General features: G+C 35.6%; 3 protein-coding genes and 1 long non-coding RNA gene across 5 annotated transcripts; 3 read left to right on the forward strand and 1 right to left on the reverse strand.

The window, feature by feature from the left end:
- The first annotated feature begins 314 nt into the window (after nt 1-314).
- LOC130713481 (glutamate decarboxylase 1-like) lies at nt 315-3249 on the forward strand. The gene is made up of 7 exons (XM_057563246.1): nt 315-400; nt 555-759; nt 899-1099; nt 1269-1483; nt 1685-1938; nt 2049-2101; nt 2634-3249. The coding sequence occupies exons 1-7, from the start codon at nt 315-317 to the stop codon at nt 3105-3107; spliced, it is 1488 nt and encodes a 495-aa protein (XP_057419229.1). The 3' UTR covers nt 3108-3249.
- A 666-nt stretch (nt 3250-3915) lies between these two features.
- LOC130711982 (SWR1 complex subunit 2) lies at nt 3916-9622 on the forward strand. 2 transcript variants are annotated; one of them, XM_057561793.1, is made up of 8 exons: nt 3916-4488; nt 4586-4661; nt 4747-4866; nt 4975-5043; nt 6464-6506; nt 7781-7846; nt 8750-8950; nt 9018-9622. In XM_057561793.1, the coding sequence occupies exons 1-7, from the start codon at nt 3949-3951 to the stop codon at nt 8937-8939; spliced, it is 1104 nt and encodes a 367-aa protein (XP_057417776.1). In that variant the 5' UTR covers nt 3916-3948; the 3' UTR covers nt 8940-8950; nt 9018-9622. The 2 variants fall into 2 exon arrangements, with proteins under 2 accessions (XP_057417776.1, XP_057417777.1); XM_057561794.1 differs by having other exon boundaries at nt 9037-9622.
- A 2632-nt stretch (nt 9623-12254) lies between these two features.
- LOC130710632 (tobamovirus multiplication protein 3) lies at nt 12255-17689 on the forward strand. Its single transcript, XM_057559961.1, has 11 exons — nt 12255-12675; nt 12767-12857; nt 12960-13012; nt 13113-13205; nt 13296-13367; nt 15414-15486; nt 15599-15644; nt 16161-16224; nt 16316-16369; nt 16452-16529; nt 17194-17689. Exons 1-11 carry the CDS (start codon nt 12499-12501, stop codon nt 17284-17286), a joined length of 894 nt encoding a protein of 297 aa, XP_057415944.1. The 5' UTR covers nt 12255-12498; the 3' UTR covers nt 17287-17689.
- LOC130710633 (uncharacterized) lies at nt 13081-20473 on the reverse strand. The gene is made up of 4 exons (XR_009010400.1): nt 20459-20473; nt 20040-20136; nt 18043-18178; nt 13081-14587 (listed from the first exon to the last, which is right to left on the reverse strand). It is a non-coding gene; the product is annotated as an uncharacterized LOC130710633 (long non-coding RNA).
- Nucleotides 20474-26559: the final 6086 nt, after the last annotated feature.

Below are 26559 nucleotides of genomic sequence, written 5' to 3' on the forward strand. Positions count from 1 at the left end.
TTACTCTATCAATGTCTATCAATGTCTATGAATCATTATTGTTAAAAAGAATATTAAAAAAAACTATGAGAACGAAATTTCTAAGTCAGGCTAGAAAAGAATGTAGAGAAAATTCTTAACCCATGAACGATTCTCCCCTTCTCACCTACAATCCCCATGTATAAATACCACAACTCGAGTCTTCAACCCTCCACATCAAACATCCAGCAAAAAGTTAAGGCCAAAACAAACATTTCATTACCTTACCAACCTTTTTCTCTTTGCATTTCTTGCTGTCCTCAAGAACAACAACATATATTATAATACACTTCACCATGGTTTTTCCAAAACCTTCTTCTGAATCTGATCTCTTTCTTCATTCTAACTTTGCTTCTCGTTATGCCAGAGACTCTCTTCCTAGGTACATATTTATATACATAGTTACATGCATACATCATACATGGATACATATACACAAATCACCACCCCCTTCTTAGCTTTTTCTTTCATATTATTTTCACCAATGCACACTTGGTTATGTTTGTGGGAAGTAGTGATGAATTTTGGTGATGCAGGTTCAGCATGCCAGAAAACTCTATGCCAAAGGAATCAGCATACCAGAACATACACGATGAGCTGCAGCTTGATGCTAATCCAAAGCTGAACCTGGCTTCCTTTGTAACCACATCCATGGAGGAAGAGTGCAACAAGCTCATAATGGAATCCATCAACAAGAACTATGTTGATATGGATGAGTACCCTATTACCACTGATCTCCATGTACTTAATTTCTCTCTTAATCATCTTAAATTAATATATTATAGCATATAGTCATATACTACGTGATATTTTTGAATCTCTATATTTTGGAATATGAAAATGATGTTTATTTTCTTGTGTTTTGTAATTTTGCCAACAGAATCGATGTGTGAACATGATTGCGCGTTTGTTCCATGCTGAAATTGGAGAAAATGAGAGCGCAATCGGAGCAGGAACCGTTGGATCATCCGAGGCCATAATGCTGGCAGGGCTTGCCTTCAAGAAGAGGTGGCAGAACAAGCGCAAAGCTGAGGGAAAGCCCTGTGATAAGCCAAACTTGGTCACTGGTGCCAATGTTCAGGTATTGATCATTTCTAGTTTTCAATGACTCTGATTGTAGGTGATGCTCTCAAAATATGTGATTGTATCCTTGTAGGCCAATTTGCCAATGTTTCTTTTAGGTGATTGTAGGCCAATGTGCCAATGTTTTTTATTACTGATATGTGTTTTGCAAAATATGCATTATACAGGTTTGTTGGGAGAAGTTTGCAAGGTATTTTGAGGTGGAGTTGAGGGAAGTGAAGGTGAGAGAAGGGTACTACGTGATGGACCCTGCCAAGGCCGTTGAGATGGTGGATGAGAACACAATTTGTGTGGCTGCAATCTTAGGTTCAACTTACAATGGAGAATTTGAAGATGTCAAGCTCTTGAATGACCTGTTGCTAGAAAAGAACAAGCAAACTGGGTAAGTAATATCCTACTTTCCGTGTTGCACTGGTTTCAAACTGAGGACATATTGAGTGGGTGATATTCGATCTCCAAAGCAACAAATCACTAAGAAAAACCTACAAATTAGAATCCTATTAGACTTAAGTAAATGTTTATGCTCAGCTTAACTTTCCTTTATACTGGTTTTCTTAATTACTTGTTGTCACATTATATATAGATGGGATACACCTATTCATGTTGATGCTGCTAGTGGTGGCTTTATTGCTCCTTTCCTTTATCCAGAGCTGGAATGGGATTTCAGACTGCCATTGGTGAAGAGCATCAATGTTAGTGGCCACAAGTATGGACTTGTTTATGCTGGAATTGGATGGGTTTTATGGAGAAGCAAAGAAGACTTGCCAGAAGACCTTGTTTTCCACATCAATTACCTTGGAGCAGACCAACCTACATTCACCCTGAATTTTTCTAAAGGTGATAAACAATTTTTTCTTGAATCTTGATCCCTGATCACTTGCTTAGTTGCTTATACCTTCTAGTTACCTTATCTTAATTAAAGCCTGAAGTTGACTTTCCACTTGCAGGTTCTAGTCAGATCATTGCTCAATATTATCAGCTAATTCGCCTTGGGCATGAGGTGAGCTTGTAGTTAAACTATAATTCTTAGTTTGATTTAAATCCTTCTCCCCCAACTCTAGTACTTCCTTACATCAATATTTCATAATAAATAACAACCAATCTTCAATATTTCTAAACACGTTACACTATGAGGGGAGGGTTTCTTATAAGGCTCCTCCTTCCCTTCCCTCCCCTCCAAAACTCAACTCGCAAACACACTCTTAAACCAGGTCTCGAGTTCGAGTGTTGTGTATGGGAAAATCCAAGTGGAAGAGCTAGCTCCATAAGTATGTGGGTGTTCACAGCTCGAACAAGATTGACTCTCGTGGAAGAGAATACCAACAAATAAAACACATTATACTATAAAATAGTCACTATACCAAATGGTTGTAACTATGCATCTTTTTCCTAGTTTGGTTGGGCAATACTCTAAGTGACACTCTGCCTTATCAAATTTTGCTAGAACCTGCACATCCATTTTTCTAAGAAATATTTGGCAATTAAACTTCAACTGCATCTCAAATTGTTATATCTTCTGATTTTCTCACCAGGGGTATAAGAGCATAATGGAGAACTGCAGAGAAAATGCTATGGTGCTGAAGGAACGTTTGGAGGAGACAGGATGCTTTAACATCCTCTCAAAGGACAATGGTGTTCCTGTGGTGGCATTTTCTCTGAAGGACAGAAGCCACTATGATGAGTTCAAGATATCAGAGATGTTGCGCCGCCACGGTTGGGTAGTGCCCGCGTATCCAATGCCACCGGGCGCACAGCACATCAATGTGCTCCGTGTGGTGGTCAGGGCCGAGTTTTCACGCACACTTGGTGAACGCCTTGTGCTTGACATTAAAAATGTGATGCATGAGCTTCAGAAACCTCACTACCCTGCCAAAATGACCAACATTAGGGAAGAAAATGCATTGGTTGACAATGTGATTGGTGTGAAGAAGAGTGCATTAATGGATGCACAGAGGGAAATCATTGCTCAAGAATCCAACAAGCGCCAGAAAATCATGGCTGCCTAGGAGGGAGGCTGGGAGGGTTATTCACTTTGGGCATTGGCAAATGGCAACTAAATAAGGAACTCCCCCTTTACTGATTTGGTTTATTTTATTTTTCAAAATTTTATGTAACTCACTTAGCTTATTTCATTATTATTTTGTATTTAGAGATTTTGATGTCAATTAATATATTTAATTGAATTCATTTATTACATTTTTAACCGTTTTTTACCGTAATTAATGTGTAAGTCTCTCATATTTTCGTTAAAAACTGTCACTAATGTGTATGTCTCTTTCATATCCGTAAAAGATATATGTATAAATAACATTTTGTAAGCCGAAGAAGAATAAGAAACTCTAAATAAGGAGTCTTACATGAATCAAATAGTGTCATGCCACTAGTGGCCCTTGGAGCCCCATTTCTTATCCATATGATGCTTAAAGGACCATAATAATGGATGTTTGGTCAGATATATTTCTAGTACACTAGAATAATGTAAAACGCTGATGTAAACATCCTAAAATGATGATGATAATGTAGACAACGATGTCATGTATTTTATTGTATTTGGGCTTCATTGTCTATAAAGAGTTCTCTACCTCATTTACAAGACATCAATTGTCTTACTCGTTTTAATAATCATGTGCTAAAAAGCTCATCTTATCTTATGAACTATTTGATCATCATATCATATGAATAAGAAAGGCTTCCGGTAATAATAATATCAATAATATAATTATGAAATAAACAAGAAAGATAAAAGAATGAGTTTTATACATTTTACCTTAATTTCATAATTTGTCATTTTTTATAATAATAAATATTTATAATTTGCAATCAATCAATTTCAATGAGCTTCTTTTGATGGAGAAGTCCGGCGAAGGTGAGAGGGCGGCGCCGGTCATTCTGGACCGCAAATCGCGAGCCACCAGAGGCAAACGCCTCACCAAACTCCTCGACGACGAACTCGAACAAGACGAAGTGTTCTGGAACCAGGAAGCTCTCAAAGACGAAGCCGAAGATGACAACTACCAAGAGGAGCAAGAAATCGCCGACGAATTCGACTCCGATTTCGACGAAGACGAGCCTGATCTCGATGACGAACAACCTGAAAACGACGCCGTCGAGAGACCTAAGAAGAAGAAACTGTTTATCCCAGGGAAGACGCTTGCCACCAAGAAGAAGCAGAAGCAGAAGAAGACGAAGATTCTATCGAAATTGGAAACCTCTCCTTCTCCTAAGGATGGTGATGATGACGATAAAACTGTTTCCGACGAGCAGCAACAGCATCACGACGATGCCGCCGCCGCCGAGAGAACGATTAGGAAGTCCACCAGAACCTCCGTCATCGTTCGCCAAGCCGAAAGAGAAGCCATAAAGGCAGCATTACAAGCCACCATGAAGGTAACCACCACCACCATCACTCTACTCTATCAGTGAAGCTTGATTTATGTGATTAGGTCTGAAAATGGTTGATTTCTGTAATTTTGTTTTGGCTCAGCCAGTGAAAAGGAAAAAAGAAGGTGAAGAGAAGAGAATGAGTCAAGAGGAGATGCTTCTGGAAGCTGCTCAAACAGGTTAATTAACATGATAATTGATGGCTTTGTTTGTTTGTTTGTTTGTTTGCTGGTTTGAGCTTCAATTATGAATTTGACTCTGCAGAGATTATGAACTTGCGGAATCTGGAGCGCGTTTTGGCAAGAGAGGAAGAAGTTAAGAGGAGAGCAATTGTGCATAAAACTGTCTATGAGGGTCCGCAGATACGTTACATTTCGAAAGATGGTGAGGTTTTTGAATGTGTGAAGATAATGTGCGCGTTTGATTTGGTGATAGTGTGATGTTGTACTTGTTTGTTGTCATTTTACATCTAGCTGTCTGTTAATTTTTCAGGTTGTTCGTATTTGGAGTTTACTAATGGGGCATCATTTCACTCAAAAATCAACACAGCTTCTGTAAAATGTGCGTCCCTCCTATGCTAAAAGCTTAAATGAGATTGACAATTTGGTTCATTTTAGGTTGAAGAATACTATATTATATATTCTGTTTCTTATGCATGAATTTTACAAGATTTGTTATTAAATTCCCAGAGAGATTGCTATAGCATTGCATTTCACTCTACATATCTATGGCCTATTAATAGTTAACTGTTTCCTGATTAAATTCAATTTATTTATCAATTACCACATCTGTTCTGCACCAGGGTTTGAATTCGAACCCATACCTTTTGTTCTTGTAATAGACAATATTACTGGACATATTCTTGAATCAAAATGAAGGCCTTGGTGTATGCTTTTTACTAATGATATTATTTTGGTGGGTTAGACTAATGACATGACAGTGAATGCTTAGTTGGAGTTGCACAATGATGTTTTTGAGACCAAGGGATTTTAATTGAGGAGCTCAAAGACAAAATATAAAGAATTTAATTTCAGTTAGGATAGGAGAGGTGATGATGGTATACTAAGTATTGAAGAAGTACTGGATTTGTGTGATTTAGATAATTAGGAACTATCTTACAAAGGACAGAAGGATTGATAATGATGCCACACACAATATCCGAACATATGGGAGAAGTAGAAAAATGCTTTAGGTGTTTTTATGACCTAAAGTGCCTTAAACTTAAAAAGAAAGCTTTACCAAATCATAGTTAGACCCACAATTCTGTATATATCAGAACAATGTTAAGTAAACTGCAATCATGAGCTGAAGGTGAAGGTTGCAGAAATGAGAATGAAACATTGGATGAGTTGGAATACTAAGATTGATAGGATTAAGAATGAATTCATCAGGGGGAAAGTTGGATTGTGGATAGTTAGCAATTGTTTGAGGATGTTTGGACGTGGTAGAGCAGATGACCTCCACGAAGATGGGTGGCGCTACCAAAGCAGCATGATTAGACTCGCTTGAGAACTGTTAAGAAGAATTTAAGGTACCCAGCGTTGTGAACATATAATACATGATCGCACTCAGTAGCGAGCTTGATTCCATGTAGGTGACTCCACTAAGGAGGAAAAGAGGTTTGGCTATTGTATTAATTACAACATGCCAAGAGTGCCCTGATTCCATAGAGATAAGGGAAATCTGAGAATATTGTCTAGAACTCAGATATTTGTGTGGTTTTACTTTCTTTAGAATCTCCAGAACAAAGAACTAAAGGATGATCTGAAATAAACACAATTAAATTAATTAAAACAAAAAGATAATGAATTATTGCCTATGCTTTTCTCATTGGTTTGTTTCAACCTTGGTGTCACATGAAGAGAAAACTTCAATGATATGTGCATTTTAGCCTTTTGTTCTGATAATCAAGCTAGTCATTGCTAAGTACACTATTTCGCAAGTGTTCTTTTACTTATGTGATTTTTATATTTCTTTTCAGATCCAGAAAAACCTGTTTGCGTGATTACTGGTTTGCCTGCCAAGTAAGAGCCTCATTCACCAATATGTGGTTACTACTTTATTTTTTCCATCTTAGTTGGGATAAGAGGCAAAGTGTGCACTTTAGAACACATTTATTCCTCAAAATATGTCTACCTAGACGACTTGGTATGGTAAATTGCTGATTTTGAAGTCATTTAAACTTTGATATTTATAGGGAAACACCAACAGAACCTTGCTTTAGAATTCGTATTCTGTAGTTGGGTTAGATGGTACAAAATGCATTGCAAAGCAGGAGTCTAGCATTAACAGTGGGTTTGTGGCAAATTGAGGAAAAAAAAAAGGCATTCACAGTGCATGCAAACATTATTTTTCATTTACTTTGTTTTCCTTGCAAAAATCACGGGTGGGCCATATAAAGTCAATGTTAAGCTAGACGATTAATATGAGGGTTTTTATGTTCTTCTGCCTATGGGTTCTTTAAGGGACCTTCTGTTCCTGATATGTAGTGAAACACTGGACAACTAGATTGCTATTTTGTATTACCTGTTCACCCCCCTCTTTCTTTAGATTTCTCTACTTAGGAAAATATCTTATCCCTCTCCTTGATTATATTGCTTCTGTTTTCTCTTCAAGAAGTAACAAGATGCCTTATTGAACTTCAAAATAAGATATCAGTTGGCAGAATTAATCCAGGGTTAGACCACCAACCTATTATATTACAGTCTGATAAGAACCTTGGGAGAACCACACCACAAAAGCTAGCTTTTGTGGTGTGGTTCTCCCAAGGTTCTTATCAATGGTATCAGAGCCTTCCACCATGTCTCTGAGCTGCAAACGAGCGGCGCGGGTGGTGACGCCGGCATTGCAGTGTTCGCCCGGGACTAGTCGTGGGGCTAGTGCACAGCCAGCCCGCGTGGGCGCCGGGGCTGCGGAGCGTGGTGGGATGTTAGGACCCCATTGCAAGGTATGAGACTTGAGTCCCACATTGGAAGTATGGGATTCTAATGTGGGGTTTATAAGGTCTTGGGCTCTCCAACTACAACAGCTAGCTTTTGTGGTGTGGTTCTCCCAAGGTTCTTATCACAGTCCCTTCTGAATTTCTGGTCGACTTAGTCCTGCCACTGCCAAGACGGCATTATATTACAGTCCCTTCTGATTATTTTCTTAATTTTTTTAAATTGCATCATTATCAACATGTATTTTAAATATTGCTGTGGTTGTCTCTATTTATCATTGATCAGCTTGAAAATTTTCCTTAGTTGAATTCCCACTATACCTCATATATTGTTAAGGAATTCTCTCTGGACTAATGTAGGTACCGTGATCCAAAAACTGGACTGCCATACGCTACAAAAGAAGCTTTTAAAATAATTCGACAACGGTATGACTATTGTTTATTCCAAGTGATTTTCTCTAAATGTATATACTGTATTTCTGTATAGTATTTGTCTTATTTTCCCCTTTCAAGCATTATTTCTGTATAGTATTCCTTTAATAGGATTATAGTCACACACACAAAAAAAGCGAACAATTTTTTTGTGGCTAATCTGTTGTTTCTGTTTTCCTTGGATGATGTGGTCTAATATTCCCGAGAATGCCGACCAGTTCTACCAATTGTCAATTAGTAATATCAAATTTTTGTTGATCTGAAAGTAGAATACATAAGCATGTAAGTCCAAACCATTGAGCGTATATGTTATCTTAAGAGGAAATGATATGATTGACAAATTGATGCTCAACGATTTGGAATCTTATCTTTATTTATTGTTTTTCTTTTCGTTAAAGTCCATGACACATACTGTGGTTGGAAAGCTAATGGTGGCTGTTAGTTATAAAAACCACTGATGTGCCTTCACACAATTGCTTTACCTTTTGGGAGAGATGTTTTATGACATATTATTAGAGTTCTTATGACCATGTGGTTTAGAATTCGATCCTTGTTCTCATCATTCTTAAAAAATTCAACAAGTTAACTTTCAACACATTGTAAGGTGGGCTTGGACATTGTCTATGCATCAAGTTCAAAGTAGTTCTGTTTCTGCATGAGATGTGAGGGGGGGGGGGGTGTTAAATATAAAAATCATTCATGTGCCTAGCTTAAGCTTTTGTGTGAGTTGGTTTATGAAAGTAGAGTTTGCCTTTATTATAGAAATTTCTTGTTTATTAGCTAACTATATGATGAGCTGACAAATAACATCTTTTATATATTTATTTTGGTACAAGCTTTGAGTATCTTGCTGAGTTCCATGTTGATTTTAACCTATATTAATGGGAATTTTTGCAGCTTTCTGGATGAAAATGCTAACTCTAGAGAGAACATGAGCATAGGAGGCTTATATGATTCAGTTTCTGGTTGCGGGTTTTCAAAAAAGCGGAAGAGATCAATGACACCAGATAAAAACAAACATTCATATGATCGGACCTTCGCTCGCTTTCGAAGAATTCCTGATTCTGACGATGAAGATTCTGACTAGCTGCTTTGATGGTTGGTATTTTTTTATGTGTTTTATTGTACACTCTTTTGTAACATTGATGCAAGATTTTAATTTCAGTGCCTGATCATGAAAGAAGTCATGGCTGTGCTACGTCATGATCTGGACCTCAGGTTGGGATGTTAATAGAGAGCGAGTAACATGAGGCTAGTTTCAGTGCTTGCAAAGGCATGTTGGGTCTCCTTCGACCTTCGGTATGTATTTTAAAATATGACCTTGCCTTGTAGGGGAAAAAAGGAATAAGAAGAAGAAAATTGTCCTCACTGCAGAAGGATACATGATATGCCAAAAGTTCCTTTTACAATTTGTCATTTACATAGTTTGCTTGGGATAATAGATCTCTTGTGGGGGTTGTAAGTTTTCAGACCTTGCACTGAAGTGTAACTGTGTATAGATTGAAACAAGTAGTAAGGAGAGAAGAGTGATTAGAATTTAGTTTTCAGGCTAAGCTTCAAAGCTTGGATATTATTCAACGATGATTGGAATGGAATGAGATGAGATTAGGATGGAATAAGGGGGAAAAATTATCATACTTTTGTATGGATAATCTATGAAATGACTGAGATGAGACGAGACGAGATGGGATTGAATGAAATGGAAAAAAAGGGAAGAAAAAACAGTAGTTTACTTGTGTAATGATGAAACCAAAGAAAGTTTTCATTCCATTGTTTGGCGAATGCATTATTAATTAGAGTAATTAATAAGTTGGTTCCATTCCATATCCCTCAGAATTAATAAAAGAGTTTAGATTCATTCACACTCATCTTTCTCTTCCATCTCTGATGGCTTGGAATATATTTTGGAGTGTAAAGTGAGTAGTTCCTAAAAATTAATTTCCCTGTTTTAAAATATATACCGTTATGTATTTCCATCGATGTCGTTAAACTATATCTATGCGTTTAAGAGAAAACTGAGTCACTTATCCAACTTGAACTTTTTAATTGATGTGGCACAGTGAGACTCACTTTTAAACACATGGATGACACATGGTTCAATTTAGGGTTCACAAAATTTCGTAAAAAAAACCTTCATTATGCTCCTTCTCTTAGGCTCGTATTCTTCTCTCGCTCATCTGCTCCTTCTTCTCCACTATTTTCTTCAACCATCAGAGACAAGTTCTACAACAAAAATGATGAGAAGATATGGAAGAGAAGCAAGATCAGCAACCTGATGAGACGTAGCAGGATCAAAGAGCTCAACAACAACAAAACAGGGGAGGGGGGACAATTGCGAAGTTTTATGCTAACAACCGATCACACGATGCCACGTGGGAGGAACACCTGCTTTTATTAAAAAAATTAATTTTAATAAAAATAAAAATATATTTTGTGATTTGTCAGAATTCAATTGATTAATTGTCTAAATCTTACACCAATGGACCAAACCCTTAAACATTGTAACTTTAATTTAATCAATCTAACGATAATTTTCTAATACAATCCTAATCGTTAGCTAAAAAAATTAAAATATTATAGTTCCAATAATACAAAATAAAAAATGGGTATATTAACGTTTAAAATATGATTTTAATACATAATACATCCATTTTTTTACTCACTTTTTCCTCTATGTTTTTATTTATCACATTACATGTGATATCTGAATTTTTTTTTTCTCTTTAGGAGTTTAGGTGATGGAACTTGTGGATGTTAAAAAAAGTATTCCTTTAAAACATTGCATCAAACATGATAATTGATGATGTTTCTCTCAGAAAAAAAAAAAAAAAGATAATTGATGATGTTTGGAGCAAAGGCTGACTGCCAGAAAGGCGCCAACGTGAATTAAACGAGGTAAGTTTTGTATGAATAATTGAAAATTTGTATAGGGACCACGTGACACATGCAAATGAGTTGCCAATGTCCATCAAATAAATATAATAATATATAATTTGATCTTTCGAGTACATACACATGCTAAAGATATATGATTTAAATATTAAATATGACCATTTCAAAATATATATATATATATATGATTAATTTGAATATTTCTCAAAAACCTAATTATGTAGTTATTGAACTAGAATGGGGTGACTCAGTTTTTTGGTCGCCCTCATTTGGACTTCAATGGTGACGAGCAGATTGGAGAGATTGAGAGGTTGAGCCAAGATTCACTTAGGGTGACAATCAAGACTTATGGATGAGTGGCATGAAGACACAGTAGAATGATGAGTCACGATTTGTCACACACTGTTGGCGATTTTATGTATTTCTGAGGGCCTTGGCAACCTCATGCCTTGTTTGCGATTAATATCCTTGTTGGCAATTTATATATTCTTCGCACTTGTTGGCTACTCATGTATGTATGATGTATCCCTCGCCCCTGTTAGTAATGCATGTATGTTTTGGACGCATTTTAACTTAGACATACCTGAGAGAGATTTAAAATTAGGGTTACACTATTATTCCTGTAAAAGGGAACATAACCTCTTGTAATGGATATGTTCATTATCACTTTCACAAGATCCTAGAATAAAGATTATTAATTAATGCAATATCATGATAATATGATTATATTATATTTACATTTGATTTTCTCATGTACTCATTATTTACCTGATTTAATCTTAATTTTCTTAGAGCCTTGCTAGCTACTTTGAGATGTATAATTTTTTAGGTTACATGAGGGAAAGAAAACAAGCAAGCAAACTAAACTAAACTAGAGCATGCAGCAAACACAGGATCAAGGATGAGGGTGGTTGGCTCCAGACACGCCATGGAGGGCACCCTTAGCCGCTTGACGAGCCAACATGTCCGCTGCTGTATAATTTGTACCAAAAGAGAAATAAAAAGAAAAAATATCGCTGAAGAGAAAATGACTATACTATATTCTTTTTTTTATTTAACTAGAAAAATACATAACGAGACCTACTAAAAAAAATTCACATCTTCCATAAGAAAGAAGAAGATAAATTTTAGTAAATTAAGGAAAATATGTCTACTACAACTTATGGTTCAATTCTTTAACGATGCGTGAATGAATGATTTATTTATTGAGAGAAATCTACCCGCTAACCTAATCTCATCGCCACAAATGATTAATCACATGATTTTTTACTTGTGTGAATACATTAGGAAAAGAAATGCAAAATCACAAATTAATAATTTTTTTAAAAAGCAATTATTTCTGACTTATCTATGTTTTTTATGTTATCACTTTCATTCAAATTATGCATAAAATCTTTGTGTTTGTTATCTTTAAAAAACAAAACCTTTCCAAAAGTGAATTAACGTAAAAAATACCAGCATGCGCTAATCTTTTTCATAAAAGAAGATTGCAGTTTGCATAATTCAATTGTCCCCTCACACCTTCTCTCTCTCTCTCTCTCTCTCTCTCTCTCTCTCTCTCGTCGCCTATCGCCGGCACAAAATATTAAAAACAAAAATATTTGTGACAAATCGATATAATTAGTTTAGATAAAAAAAAAAAGATTAGATTAATTTCTGGTTCTTGTGTTTTTCTCCGTTCATTCTTCAGAAATCAGAATTCATTGATTGAAACCTCACCGGAATATTATTCATTCATTCTCCTCTACGATTCCATGGTGGCCAGAGGCGTGCCGGCGCAGGTGGCGGTTATGGCCGCGGCCGCCCTTAACTTCACCGAATCCTCCTCCTCCTCCAACTGGTGGCGAGACATCAACAACTCTCCCCTTTGGCAGGATCGCATCTTCCACGTCCTCGCTGTCCTCTACGGAATCGTAGCCGCCATCGCTCTCGTAATACCAATCTCCTTCCCCTCTTTCCTTCCTTCAGATTCAATTCCGTTAGGGTTTTCCTTTCATCGATTTTGTTCTTCATTGATTTTAGGTTCAACTAGTTCGAATACAATTGAGAGTTCCGGAATATGGTTGGACCACGCAGAAGGTCTTCCACTTTCTCAACTTTTTCGTCAATGGGGGTTTGTGTTCTTCAATTCTTCTTTTACCTTTTGCTTTTCCAATTTCAAATTTGTTGTTAATTGCTTACAAATTTGGTGCTGGTTTTGATTTTGATTTTGCAGTTCGGTGTTTTGTTTTCGTCTTCCGTCGCGATGTGCAGAAGCTACAGCCAGAGGTATGGAATGGAACTATGGATGGATTGCTCCATTCAGCTATCCTGTAATTCAATCATAACTTGCTATCTGATAAAAATAACTTTGTGTATCTGTGTGTAGATTGTGCAACATATCTTACTTGACATGCCCAGTCTTGCTTTCTTTACAACGTATGCCCTTTTGGTTCTGTTCTGGGCTGAGATTTACTATCAGGCAAGTTGTTTGGTTTCTGCTGAATATGCTATATCTTTAATGGGTATTGCTATTTTGATTGGCTTCTTACCAACTTGACATGTTTTGCAGGCACGCGCTGTATCTACTGATGGTCTGAGACCAAGCTTCTACACAATTAATGCTGTGGTTTATGTTGTTCAGGTGAAAAATCCTACCCGAGATTTTACTTTTTGTCGTCATAGTGTGTTGAACTTCTTTTTGGAGGCTGTGGATGTTGCATGCAGCCTGTTTCCTTCCATCTTTCATCTTGTATTTCATAGCTTACGTAGAAACTAGAATTTAAAGTATGCTAAGTATGTCAGTCAACACATTCAAGCAGCTAGAAGGGTACAAGCTATAGCTGTCGTGGGTTAACCCACCTCATCCACATCCCTTGTAGAAATCGTGCAGCTTTTCTGTCTGTATCCATTTCTGATAGGAGCTCCAAGATCCACCATGTCATTGCTTTGTCGGATCTTACTAAAGTTGAACCCCTCCATTTTTCCACAAGTTTCTCCCCAACCTCAGAGAACTGTTAGCATTCAATGCTTGTGCTTAGTCTCACTCTCAGATCTATTATATTACAAGTTGTTAACAGAAATAGGTGGTTCGTCTTTGATTCACATGAATAATTCTAGTTGCTTCAGATCCATGTTAAAAATATCTGTTAGGTAACAGCTTCTCTATGGAAGATTCACTTGCACTGGTGGATATGATGGCAAGGCTGCTGGGATAAAGAAAGAGAAGCAAGACCAAATTGAGCAGAGGTGAAGAACTGCCGAATTGCCTTCCAATAAGGGAAGAAAGAAAACTCACTGCAATGACCACAAGTCAATCCTGAATCTACCAGTTGAGAAAACCATTGTGATTTGTGAATCTGCGATCCACCTCTAGATTCAAGAGGAAGTCTGTGGAGCATAAGAACATGACCCTCCAACATAAGTTGGTCCAAAAATAATAGAATCACCATGAATGTTAGTTCAAAGCCTTCAATTCATGTGCCCGAAGAGGAGGGAAAAAGCAGAATTAGAAAAATAATGTAGAACCTCTGACTGGAAACCACAAGCCCAAACCTGAAATTCATGCAAATAAGTGAAACACACCAAAAGGAATAAACAAAAAAGAGGTACCAGATCACACCAAAAGACTAAGACAACCATGCTGGTGAAGTCGCTGGACCTTTGGTCACTGAGGCTACTGCCTGACCATTGTTTGCACTTGTCTGTGTTGGAATTAGTCACCAACCACCAACAGTAATCTGCAGTTGATCTCCATTTTGCGACCATCCCTCCTCCTGATGCCACTCAACCATGAGCGGCCGATCACTGAAACAACCCCTGCTGACAGCCTTAAACTTTAAATGGCCTTCAAACATGAATGATCTGTCAAGGTGTTTTTTGGGTCAAAATACATAGAAGTTACTAAAGAGTGCTCAGAAGAAACAAAAAAGGGGAATATAAAAGAATTCTATGGACCTCAATGCTGGAGAAAGGAAATACATTGAAGATGGATGGTATTTGATATCATGTCAAATAATTATTTAGTTAGGGTTACAGAAGAAGAGAAAGGTGGTGAACTGAGATACTAACTGATGAATGTAACATGTTCCATTATCTTAGCCTAATACTCATATACTAATACTACCATTGTTTTTAGTGGCGGATGATGGATTATGGTGGAAAGCCAAAAACAGGCCATATTTGACAAATACTGATGGCGTATGGTGGAATATCGGCCATGGAGGCTTGCTAGAATTCCGCCATAAGATTCGGGCCATGGCTGATATTTGACAACATTGTATCCTACTAACTTAATCTAGTATTAGGGCTACTAAATTACACGTACAACTGTACAAGACCAAATCCACTCACTATACATAAACTAGCAACCTTAGTAAGGATACAACCATGCAAAACATTCTAACATAATCTAAATATTCTCAGTACTCTCTTACTGTATTGATTAAAAGATATTGAACATGTGCTTCTGTCTTTCATCCAATGCTACCTCAAACTCAAGTTTAACTATTGAGTCATTGACCTTCATTATTTAATATATTAATTTTTTAATGGCATCAGTTCTGTCACTAATATATTATGAAAAGTTTTAAATAGCTACTTCTTTTATGTTGACTGGTTTTGAATTTGTTTATTTCTCATTTATTATTTTATGATAAATTCTTCTTTCTTTTTGTATATTTTCTTTCAGATTGTTTTGTGGTTGATATTATGGTGGAAACCCATCAGTGTGCTGGTCATCTTGTCTAAGATGTTCTTTGCAGGTTTATCTGTTATAGACCCTTATGTTTCCCTTTTTTTAATTTTTTGAGGGGATGCTAGCTAGCAGATTTTATTAATCATATGTTAACCAGGTTTTTCTATGTGTGTATGCAGGGGTCTCTTTGTTTGCAGCCCTTGGCTTTCTTCTCTATGGTGGGAGGTAATTGTCTGTTTCAATTTTCAACTGTTTTTGAGGTAATTTGAATGATGAAATGAATTAATGCATCTAGGTTAGAGAATAACTCTAAGCAAGGAATTAGGCCTTGTCTGAAGAGGTTTTTATGTGAGTTCTTCAAATCTATGCTGCCTTTCTTAACCTCGTCAAATCCAAATAGTGCAAAAACCTGGGCACCATACATAATTTATTTTGTTGACTGGTCTGTCTGTTTTCATTTCTCTTTCTTCTATGAAACTTGACTGTCATAATTTTTAATAGCGGCTGAAATGGAACTCCATAACCTTTTAATGTGGATGTACACTCTTCATGCAATAAAATAATTCATTGTAATTGTCATATGTGACAACTGAAGGCACTTTTTATACTTTACTTTTAGATTTAAGTTTTAACATTTAAATGTTAGTTATGTTCTTGCTTAATATATGGACATCTTGTATCCTATTGTTGTCCTACCCATTTTTGTACTCCTTTGTCCTTTCTGATCATGGATTATGACAGATTATTCTTGATGCTTCAACGCTTTCCTGTCGAGTCCAAAGGTCGACGTAAGAAGCTGCAAGAGGTATTCAATTTTGTATATCTTTATGGTCTTTCCCTCCCTCCTTCCGTTCCTTTTGCTCCTAGTTAATCTCTTTCTGCTCTTTTTATTGCAGGTTGGCTATGTGACCACCATATGTTTTTCATGCTTCCTTATCAGATGTGTTATGGTTAGTCCCCATTTCTTGATAAACCTCAGTGATCCTTGTTGCTTGGTTTTAAAGTGAGTTTGATCACATTTCACTTTGACAGATGTGCTTCGATGCATTTGATAAAGCTGCTGACCTCGATGTCTTGGACCATCCCATTCTAAACTTCATATATTACCTGGTGAGTTTGTCTATTATATTCCTTTATTATGCACTTTTCTCGCCATGCCCCTTGCTGTTGCCCATTGTTTTTTTTCAAAGATCATTTCTGTATCTTGGTTTATTTTGGGCTCATATGGTTAATCTTGTGTTGAACTTAGTGTTGAAAGGTCTGAGATTCCCTGGACCCCCCCCCCCCCCCTCTCCCCTCACCTTAAGTTTGTCTGACTCCAATTATTTATATGCATTGGTTTGATTAACCTACCTAAATTCATCTTTTCTTTCTGGCGTGTGATTTGGGGCTAGTTTTGATTCTCAGTATGATTGTTTTCACCTGAAACCTAAGTGGCAAAGGAGTTGGAATCAGATAATAAGTCTCTTTCAAAATCCTCTAATTCATATGGTTAAGAGATATATCTTTAGCAGCTTTACAACAACAGATGGAATTTTTTCTCAGAAAATCGCAATTGATTTTCTGATGTCCATTTAAAAGGAATTTGATTGCTCTTCTTACTTCGTAGGATTAATTATTGTAATTCTTCCCACACTTCTAGAATTTACTTTACTCATTATAAATACTTCACATTTGGTTTCAAGAGCCATTGGGATTCGGGAAAGTGTTTGTTCTATTTGTCTTAAGTCTCTCAACTACAATTCCTCTTACCCTTCTCACCTTTTTGCTGCAGTTGGTGGAAATATTGCCTTCTTCTTTGGTCCTTTTCATTTTGAGGAAGTTACCCCCCAAGCGGGGTATCACACAATATCACCCGATTCGCTGAAAGAATATTAACATGTGGAGAAAACTTAGTCAGAAGGCATCATTAGTTGTTCTCTGTTTTCTTGGATGTTTTTGCACTCCAAGTATAAATTCTAGAGGACAGAGAAAGTCAAGTCTTTTCTATGTTGAATGACAAAGCTAATGTCTTACGTTTTAAAAGTTCTCCCTTAAGGTTTGTAGATTTTGTAACGTGACATTTTATGGATTGTCAAACGTGTTGGGCTGTATTATATGTGATATTTGCGTTGTCTCTGGGAATATGTTGTTGTTTTTTCAGGTTCAGCAATTCAACACAAATAGCAAACCTTCTTGGGAGAAGGGGACACTGATATATATTGTATAATAGCTTTTAAGTCCTGTAACTGCTACAAGTTGGTGAAATGTACTGTTTATTTGATCTTTCAGTCAGGTTCCCGATAATTCATTCAATTGTACCCCTACTTCCATTTCTTCTGTGAAACACTTAATTTTCTTTCTACAGGGGCTTGAATTTCTGTTTATTTAGATATATTTCACTGATGTCGGTCAAAATTTAACCGTGACGAAGCGTAATGAAATTTTGAAGCCATGTTTCTTGTTATCCCTTAAAATTTAACGGTGGCTATGCATAATGAACATTCCTTAGTTTAATTGCTACCTCTTGACGAACCATGTTATACTCAACATCAATTATCAATTATAACATACTACAGGAAACAAAACATTCAAAATGCAGAACATGCTCTAGGTAGAAACAGAAAGATCAGAGAATTCATACCTGGGGTGATTTGTGTTTGCTGGAGTTTGATGATGGCATTAATCTGCGTTTTTTGTTGATGGACCTTGAGTTGAGGCTCTAGCTTGATGAGGGATCTGCATTGTTGTGAATTTGCAACTTTATCCTATCATCAAATCTGCAACCAGTATTAGTATCAAATATCTGACAGTCAGTATTTGAATGTTTGGTTTGACTTCGTTCACTAAAGAATGGTAAGTGGATTATTGGCCAAAACACGTTAAAACTAAGTAACTTCAAGCACATACCTTTGGTTAATGATCCTCGAAAACGCATATTGAAAATATTATAGAAATCTAACTATAACATAGTAGAAAAGTAGTTGAAAATTTTAGCGTGCAAAACTTCTCTCATTTGAGAGAATAAAAATCGGACCAAAAAATCATTGTACCACTAAGCATTTTATAGAAATCTCTCACTAGATAAAATACTAAGTATTTATCTGCTTCTTGAAGCCATCCGATTTCCTTCGAAGGTGTCTCTTGATCATGATGATTTCTCAATTAGAATTAGGATTGGATACAAGAAGCGGCACCATTCGGCACCAACTATTACCACACAATCCACAAATTGTGACGTGTGATTTTTTTAATAGGCAAATGTTAGTTGTTAGTAATGTTAGTAAATTAGTTTCTTCATCATAGTTCACCCTTCATTCTCTCTCAACTCTTATGTCTCATAGCTCTTACCACTTGAGCTAATGCTTCCGCATGGGTCACAAGCAAACACATCGTTGCTTCAGAACAGGTTTACACCTACGAGAACTAAAATAATAAGTAGCTAGTATAATAACAAGTCTTCCTAGCCGCAGTACGTTCGGTCCTCAAACACATAAGGAATGAATTTTCACCATTTTCTCACAGAAAATACAAGTATTCTTTCTAGCTTCTTTAGGCTATACAAACGCAAGCAGTGAATTCGTCTCTTCAAACTAAACACACAAAGGTGAAAGAAATAAATTTTCTCATCTCAATTATCTTGCTTGAGTAACTCAATCAATGACCATTAATTACAACGAATAAGCACTAAAATCAGGAATAAATCTTTTGCAATAAATAAGAGCAATAAGTGTAGGTCGTGTTGAGAGATCCATATTTAATCATAACCTCTTGATTTGAAGTAACATTCTGAATGTGGAATAAAATAATTACAACCTTCATTCTTATGCAAACATTGTCAAACACATCATAAGCCTTTCATCATGCAATTTAAAGGTGACATTAAAAAAAATACCTTAGTTCAAGTAAAACATCATGAAGACCTAAACCAGAACACCAAAAGCATTAATGATCCTTGATTAGAATTATTAACATGGACAAGCAAGCAAAAAATAAATGTTAGGCATGCTACCATAAGGTCCCTGCCCTCTAGTGATATCTCCATGAACAGTTTCTTTGTCCAATCACTTTGAGCATGCCACCATAAGGTTCCTTCCTGTAATGAAAAAACCACCTTCTGCCTTAATAGGACATTGTGATATACTCAGGACCATTGATCTGTCCATGGATTCCTGGCTGATTCACTTCATGCTTAAATCAGTTATAGTGAGTGAGGCATATTAATCAGTTATAGGCAAATAGCCACAGGCCACATGCATGTTCCTGTGCAACACAACTGAACTGCAGATCTTAAAATAATAGCAACTACTGCTGCAGTGAAAAATGTCCTACAAAGTAGAGCACTCCACCACCCAAAAGAAGATTAAGTTGCATGGCACTAGATGCCTTCATACAGCCGAGACTAAAATCTATAGTCTAAGAAAATCTGAATTGGATCCGAAGTGCAAACACTAAAAAAATAATACGCATAACCAACATATTGTCAGGATGCAAATAAACTTGGGAAATAAAGTGCAAGGGAACATTGATAATACTATAGTTGTTTTAATGACTTCACAAGCATATTGTTACATAAGAAGAGAAGAGCTTTCATTAGAACATATAGGAACAAGGACATGGCTGCATGCTTCATAGTCATACCTTTTAGGACTCCACTGAACACAGAGAAGCTCGGTTTAGCCTAAGGGATAACAAGAGTGGACCCGTTTCTGATCTTTTGAATGCTCCGAACATATATCTACAGAAGATGGTTTCTACTTAGATTTGAACTAAGTCATGCAATTATAAAAAAAATTCCCACCTTAATTGTTTATTTAAACAAAAGGAAATGGAATTGATAGGCAATACAAAACTAAGATAACATGTCCATAAGTAATTAAATTAAAAAGCTAGGATAAGAAGTATAAAGCTTTGGCATCACTATTTTTAATTTGCATATCCATAAGTAAGAGAAAAAAGGTACAACCACAAATTAACAATGTTATTATATACTTTAGTTTCTTAAATTTAATTCACTAGCAATAAAATGTAAGAAAAGACAGAAGAATGAAATAATTCACCTTTATTGGATTCTTTGATGCCTTTGAACTACAGCGATTTTTTTGCCTTTTGTGAAAACCACGACCATATGCATTCTAATACAACTATCTGAAAATTTCAACACAAAGTAAATTGTTTTATATATAAGGTCAGAGCTGTTTCCAAATAGGATATTTTTCATCTACTTCAGAGATATACTAATGTGTTGGTTTCATGAGTGGTTAGTTGGTTTGGAGATTGTATCACTTACCAGCATATCCTTAGTTCTAAATCGGCACAAAGCAAAGAGATAAAGAAATGGCCAAAAATCACTTTTGGCCCCTGATGTTTCAAGTTTGTGCAAATTCTGCCCTTACCATATTTATGTCGATGTTTCTATCCCTCATGTTTTTAAACAGTGCATCGTCTACCCCTCCGTCAATCAAACGTTAAAAAACTAACGGAATGAGCTGATTTGACTTTTTTTTAATATTTTTTGGACCTGCCACGTGGAAATTACAAGTGAAATTGAAAAAGGGGGGCATGGGAGATTCAAACTCAAGACTTGTAAGTAGCAAAACATGCATTTAACCAGTTCAGTTACATACATAATTGATATATACATCAAGAAAATTTAATTTATATCATTTCCTTAATCATCATTAACTTCATATACTCCTCTTCATCTCTCCAATCCACTCAGCAACCTCTCCTAAGAAAGCCTGACTGACGGAGGGGTAGACGGTGCACTGTTTGAAAATATGAGGGGTAGAAACGTCGACAAAAATAGAGTAGGGGCAGAATTTGCACAAACTTGAAACATCAGGAGCCAAAAATGTTTTTTAGCCTAAAGAAATCTTCAACTTCTAACCAATTGTGTCCCTTTACATTGAGACTCTTCTTTGTTTGAGGTAAAGTGACCCCTCCTTGTTTGAGATACGAGTCAATGATAGAAATTTGCTTCCTAGCCATAAATCAGAAGAACAAAAAATAAGCAGTACAAAATAGTTTTGTGCTCATACCTTTTATCGAATGCAGTAAATATGGGGGTCTTCGAACAATAACTCAAATAAAACATTCATAATAAAAAACAATCATAATTAACAAAAAAAAAGAAAATATCATGATTCATGCTGGGTACATTCGTTGGCAACGTGTTATGATTCTTGATTGAAGGAAATGCATCTTGTGTGCCACCTACTTAACATCCCTCTTGATTAGTCTCTTTTTGAACTACTCATTTAGACCGGAATCTCCACACTTGAATACCTCCATATTTCTATGTTTCTTGTGTTAAATGTAACTCAAAATCCCTTATAAAAAATTTATAAATAATAATTTTTAGAACAAAAGCATGAATTTTATCTTCTTAAAAAAACATAAGTAGTAAAAAAAGGCTGCTTTATAGTTAATTAATTTAGAAAATTAATATTTATTTAATTATTAATTAATTATATTTGTATTTAAAAAATGGTACTCATCATACCCATTTTAATATCAATCTTCTTATATCAAATATATATATATATATATATATTAAACATGTGTCCAAAATTTTATTTAATAATTCGTATTTATTGGTTAATTTGAGTTGGATGACCATTAGTTAGTGTAAAATGGAATTAATTCGTAGATGATAATTAAATATTTGATAATAACATTGTTATAAACTTTTTTTTGGAAATTATTAATTTATAGTGTATTTGGTCATAAGTATTGTTAAATTTTGCAATTAATGAGATAGAAAAAAATAGTGAAAATAAGTTTTTTTATTTTGAAGGGAAAATAGATTACTTAGAAGGAACATGTGACATAAGTCTTCTAAAAGGAAACTTTCCTTTCATAAATATATATAGAGATTTGGGACCATAAACCGATCCCAAATTGGACCCTTAGAATTGAAGAGTCCTTTTCTAATAGTTGTAGTTTTTAAGTGTATTATTGTATTGTTGAGGATAAATATCTTGATACTAGTGTTAACATTAACCATATATTCTTTTGGAATCAAGCCAATGGTCCAAGCTTGGAACTCTGAAGCACTTTTGCGTAATCGTTGAATGACTTTTCATATAAAGAGCAATATTTTATTTTATTTTATTTCTTCCATTCCTTCTTAACCATTCATTCACCTTATGGCTGAAAATTGGCGTTATATTTGGGGTTGGAGTGTTGGACTTTGTAACCATTGGTACCCCATTTTCCTCGTTCCATACCGCTTATTACTCCCCATCCAACCAACCAATAACCAACCCTCATCACATTCCTTATAAGTATCCTTCTTTTCTCATATCTTGTAAATTCAATTCATTCATTCATTCATTCACCAACGCTTCCCATTCCCAATTTCTCATTGTCATTGCCTCAAAAAATAATTGTTAACCTCTTCGTCATGACTGCAACTCCACTCATTTCTGTTATTCCTGATGATCTCATGTTCAATTGTATGTTAGTCGGTTAGGTGTGGACCTTTAGCCAATCCAATATAGTATCCATTTTGACCTTTGCTATGGTACCACTAGAAATAGTGGGTGGTAGGAGGATCCTCGATTTTCAAGCCAGTCATCAAAGTGAAGTCTATTTCCCTCATGTGGCAAATAAAAAGTTTAAGAGAGGTATTACTTTAAGACCAGATGAGAGGATGACAATAAATGACAAAGAGAAATTAAGAAAATTGACAATCATAGCTCTACGGTGCGCACAAAAGTCTCCAAATGATACACCTATATGAGAAGTGGTTGGAAGGCAGTGTGGATTCCCTAACTAAGCCACCAGATGAGCTACGATCGTTAATTTTCTTAATTTCTCTTTGTCATGGTGCGCACAAAAGTCTCCAAATGATACACCTATATGAGAAGTGGTTGGAAGGCAGTGTGGATTCCCTAACTAAGCCACCAGATTAGGTATTCTCCTATGAAGTCTGGAATTTTTTCTTGTATAGAATGTCAATCCAATGTGACTGACTGTGATAAAATAGTTTAAGCATGAGAATTAAGTGGGAATACCACATTGTAAATTAAATTTGTAAGATCAAGATTTGATCAGTGGTTTCATCTCTATATTTTGATGATTACAATTAAGGTTTTTGAGGATGAACAATTATGGTACTCTAACGTTTGTCCTTTTGAGTTGTGACAAACAGGTTCTGATTCTGACCCAAGCCGATTCCATCAGAAGAAGAAGACCCAAGGGTAACCAAAAGAGAGTTCTAAAGCTTACTATGTTCGTTCAGAACAGTGGCAAATCCTTCAGAAGTTCTGAAGATAGAAGCTCTCAAGAGGTACTGAAGAACTGGAGTCAGAAGTTCTGAAGACCAGAAGTTCCAGAAGGAACGGTCCTGAAGTAGAAGACTCAAGTTCTGAAGACCTGCAAGAAGTTGGCTCTGAAGACCCAAGTTATTCTAGCTCTGGAGTTCAGAAGTTCTGAGGAACATGTCCAGAAGCAGAAGTTGCAAGGTCAGAGGATCCAAGCTTCCGTCTGACTCTGATCAGAAGCTTCACCAACGTCCATCTGAAGCACTCCAGATCATAAGTCAGCTGGTGAAAGGACAGGTCTCTGTCATAGTACACATCGTACTGTCATAGCCTGTCCGCTACCTACCTCGTTCAGCCTAGCAGTCTGATATTACAAGATTGCCACTCCAACGGACAAAACCCTAGCAACGGCTACACCATATGCCTTGGAGTATATAAGGGCTGAACATAGAAGAAAGAAGCTAAGAAACTTTGCTGATTTTCTTGAGTTCATTCTAACCTATCTCTTAGCAATATTTCTTCATTGTTCTTGAACATCTGAGTTTACCATTAGCTTTTCAGAAGCATTTCTTGTAAACCCAAAACCTTTTACAAACACTTTGTAAAGTTCCTTAAGAGACCAAGGTTGGTCGGTTCTTGAGAGGACTGAATCAAGTTTGGTTCAGTGTTTAGCTAGTCTTGAGAGGATCGATAGATCAGCTTCTTAAGAGTATACTAGTGAGAAAATCAGTGTACTGTTAGTCACTTTGCAGGTTGCAAGTGCAGTTGTAACATTCATTGATTTTAGTGAATCGCCTTCATCAGAAGAAGGAAGAAATCACCTTCACGGGTGGACTGGATTAACTTGAGCTTTTATCTCAAGTGAACCAGGATAAAATACTTGTGTGCTCTACTTCATATTCTTTAGCACCTAGTTCTTATCCTTAAGTTTGTCAAAACTTAAAAAGGGGAAAACTTTTGGTTAAAAACTCTATTCAAACTCCCCCCCCCCTTCTAGTGTTTTTCGCACCTTCAAAATTTACCATTGTATATATCTTTGACATGACAATGAGAGAGTTGGGTAAAATTTATACATTCATATGTACATAGTTGCGAGAACTTCTAGCTATTTCGTAGCTAACTTGCAGTGAAATAATATTAATTTTATAGAAAACTTCTAGCTAATTCATAGCTATTTATGTTCTAAATTAATCTGGAGAGATCCATCTGCCATTTTCTTATGATTCAAACCAGAACCAGTTTTACATATGTATGAGATGTTAGTTTGATAAAGCAACCAATAGATATTATTCGGAGAACAAGTGAAGAAGCATACACTTCTATAATTATAACCTTCATTCTTATGCAAACATTATCAAACACATCATAAGCGCCACTATAAAAATTTGCTCGTTTAGCGTCTGTCAATTTGTTGGTTTAGCATCGGTTACAACCGCCGCTAAATGGACTAGTGGCGGTTAAATGACTAACATTAAATTTGACGCCACAAAGCAGACTAGTCGCGGTAAAAGACAACCTTCGGCAAAATCGCCGCTAGATGCACCCTAAAGGACAAGCGTCGGTTCACTTTGATAATGGACTACTTTCGGCTCCAATCGCGCGAAACCAATTATTTGAATTACCGGGATAATGGACTAATGTCGGTTATAATCGCCGCTTGTACACTTTTTTTACGTTCTATTTATATATTTGGTCCCTAATTATACTCCAAAACTAATTTTTTGTCTAAAGTCTAACACAAGTTTTTTATGTCATATTTTTATTTTTATTGAAATTAAGTGCTTTTGAATTATGTATAACTTAGTAGTATTTAGATAGCCAACATATTTTTATCTAAAGAAGTGAATAGCTTGTATATACACGTACAAGCAAATTAGCATAAATAATAAATAATAGTCACTAACTCTCATCGCTGAACTAATTTTTTGTGTAAAGCCCAACACAAATTTTATATATCATATTTTGATTAAAATCAACTACATTTCATCTTTTTAGATGTGACCTAATTTTTTGTGTAAAGCCCAACACAAATTTTATATATCATATTTTGATTAAAATCAACTACATTTCATCTTTTTATATGTGAGGTCACGTCTCGTATGTCATAGACATGATGTCTCTTCTTATTTCAAAAAGTTTAATTTCTATGCACCGACGGTGTAAAGTTTTTTTACACCGTCAACCAATCAGATGGTTAGCTCATTTTTAAAAACTAAAATATTTTAATTTTAATTTTAAAATATAAGAAATTAGAAAGTTTTACAATTAGTAATAAATATAAAAAATTATTATGAACTATCTAATATTTGTATTATTGTAAAAGTACTCAATTTCAATTATTATTAATATTTAAAATCCCCCTCAAGTTGTATTTAATAATGAAAATTTAAATAATAATAATATTTAATTTTAAATATGAAAAATTGTAAAGGATTAGCCATTAGTATTTAATATAATGAACAGTAAAGTGGATGTACCGATGTAGTTTTTCCTTTAGTTTTTAATTTTTAATTTTATTTAATGTATTTAATACAAAAGAAATTTATTATTGCTTTATTTAATGTCAAAGGTCAAGTATCATTTTTTTGGTACATCAGAAAGATAAATTACACCCTCCAATGATTAATCTCAGGACCTGTCTCTCTTCAATTTATATGTCACTTAGCTCTTACCACTTGAGTTATTCTTCGGGAACAATTCACGTCTCATTTACATATATATTTGTTATTGATTGATTATGAAATGATGAGAATTTAATTTAGGACAAGTGGGAGAATGTTGAAAGTTATGTACTGTAACTTTATATTAAGTAGCCTAAATTTATTTTCAAAAAAAAAAAAGGCTTAAATAAGTTTTTGGTCCCTAACCTTTACAAAATGCTTGGTTTTCGT

The sequence above is a fragment of the Lotus japonicus genome, chromosome 4 (assembly GCF_012489685.1).
Source record: "Lotus japonicus ecotype B-129 chromosome 4, LjGifu_v1.2".
Classification (NCBI taxonomy): domain Eukaryota; kingdom Viridiplantae; phylum Streptophyta; class Magnoliopsida; order Fabales; family Fabaceae; genus Lotus; species Lotus japonicus.

Bases quoted from the DNA above. Each gene is read 5' to 3' on its own strand.
- LOC130711982 (XM_057561793.1), top strand. From the start codon at position 3,949: ATGGAGAAGTCCGGCGAAGGTGAGAGGGCGGCGCCGGTCATTCTGGAC. The intron at 4,489-4,585 runs GTAACCACCACC...GTTTTGGCTCAG, and splicing joins CATTACAAGCCACCATGAAG to CCAGTGAAAAGGAAAAAAGA. The intron at 4,662-4,746 runs GTTAATTAACAT...TTGACTCTGCAG, and splicing joins TCTGGAAGCTGCTCAAACAG to AGATTATGAACTTGCGGAAT.
- LOC130713481 (XM_057563246.1), top strand. From the start codon at position 315: ATGGTTTTTCCAAAACCTTCTTCTGAATCTGATCTCTTTCTTCATTCT. The intron at 1,100-1,268 runs GTATTGATCATT...TGCATTATACAG, and splicing joins TCACTGGTGCCAATGTTCAG to GTTTGTTGGGAGAAGTTTGC. The intron at 1,939-2,048 runs GTGATAAACAAT...TTCCACTTGCAG, and splicing joins CACCCTGAATTTTTCTAAAG to GTTCTAGTCAGATCATTGCT.
- LOC130710632 (XM_057559961.1), top strand. From the start codon at position 12,499: ATGGTGGCCAGAGGCGTGCCGGCGCAGGTGGCGGTTATGGCCGCGGCC. The intron at 12,858-12,959 runs GTTTGTGTTCTT...TTGATTTTGCAG, and splicing joins CAACTTTTTCGTCAATGGGG to TTCGGTGTTTTGTTTTCGTC. The intron at 13,368-15,413 runs GTGAAAAATCCT...ATTTTCTTTCAG, and splicing joins CTGTGGTTTATGTTGTTCAG to ATTGTTTTGTGGTTGATATT.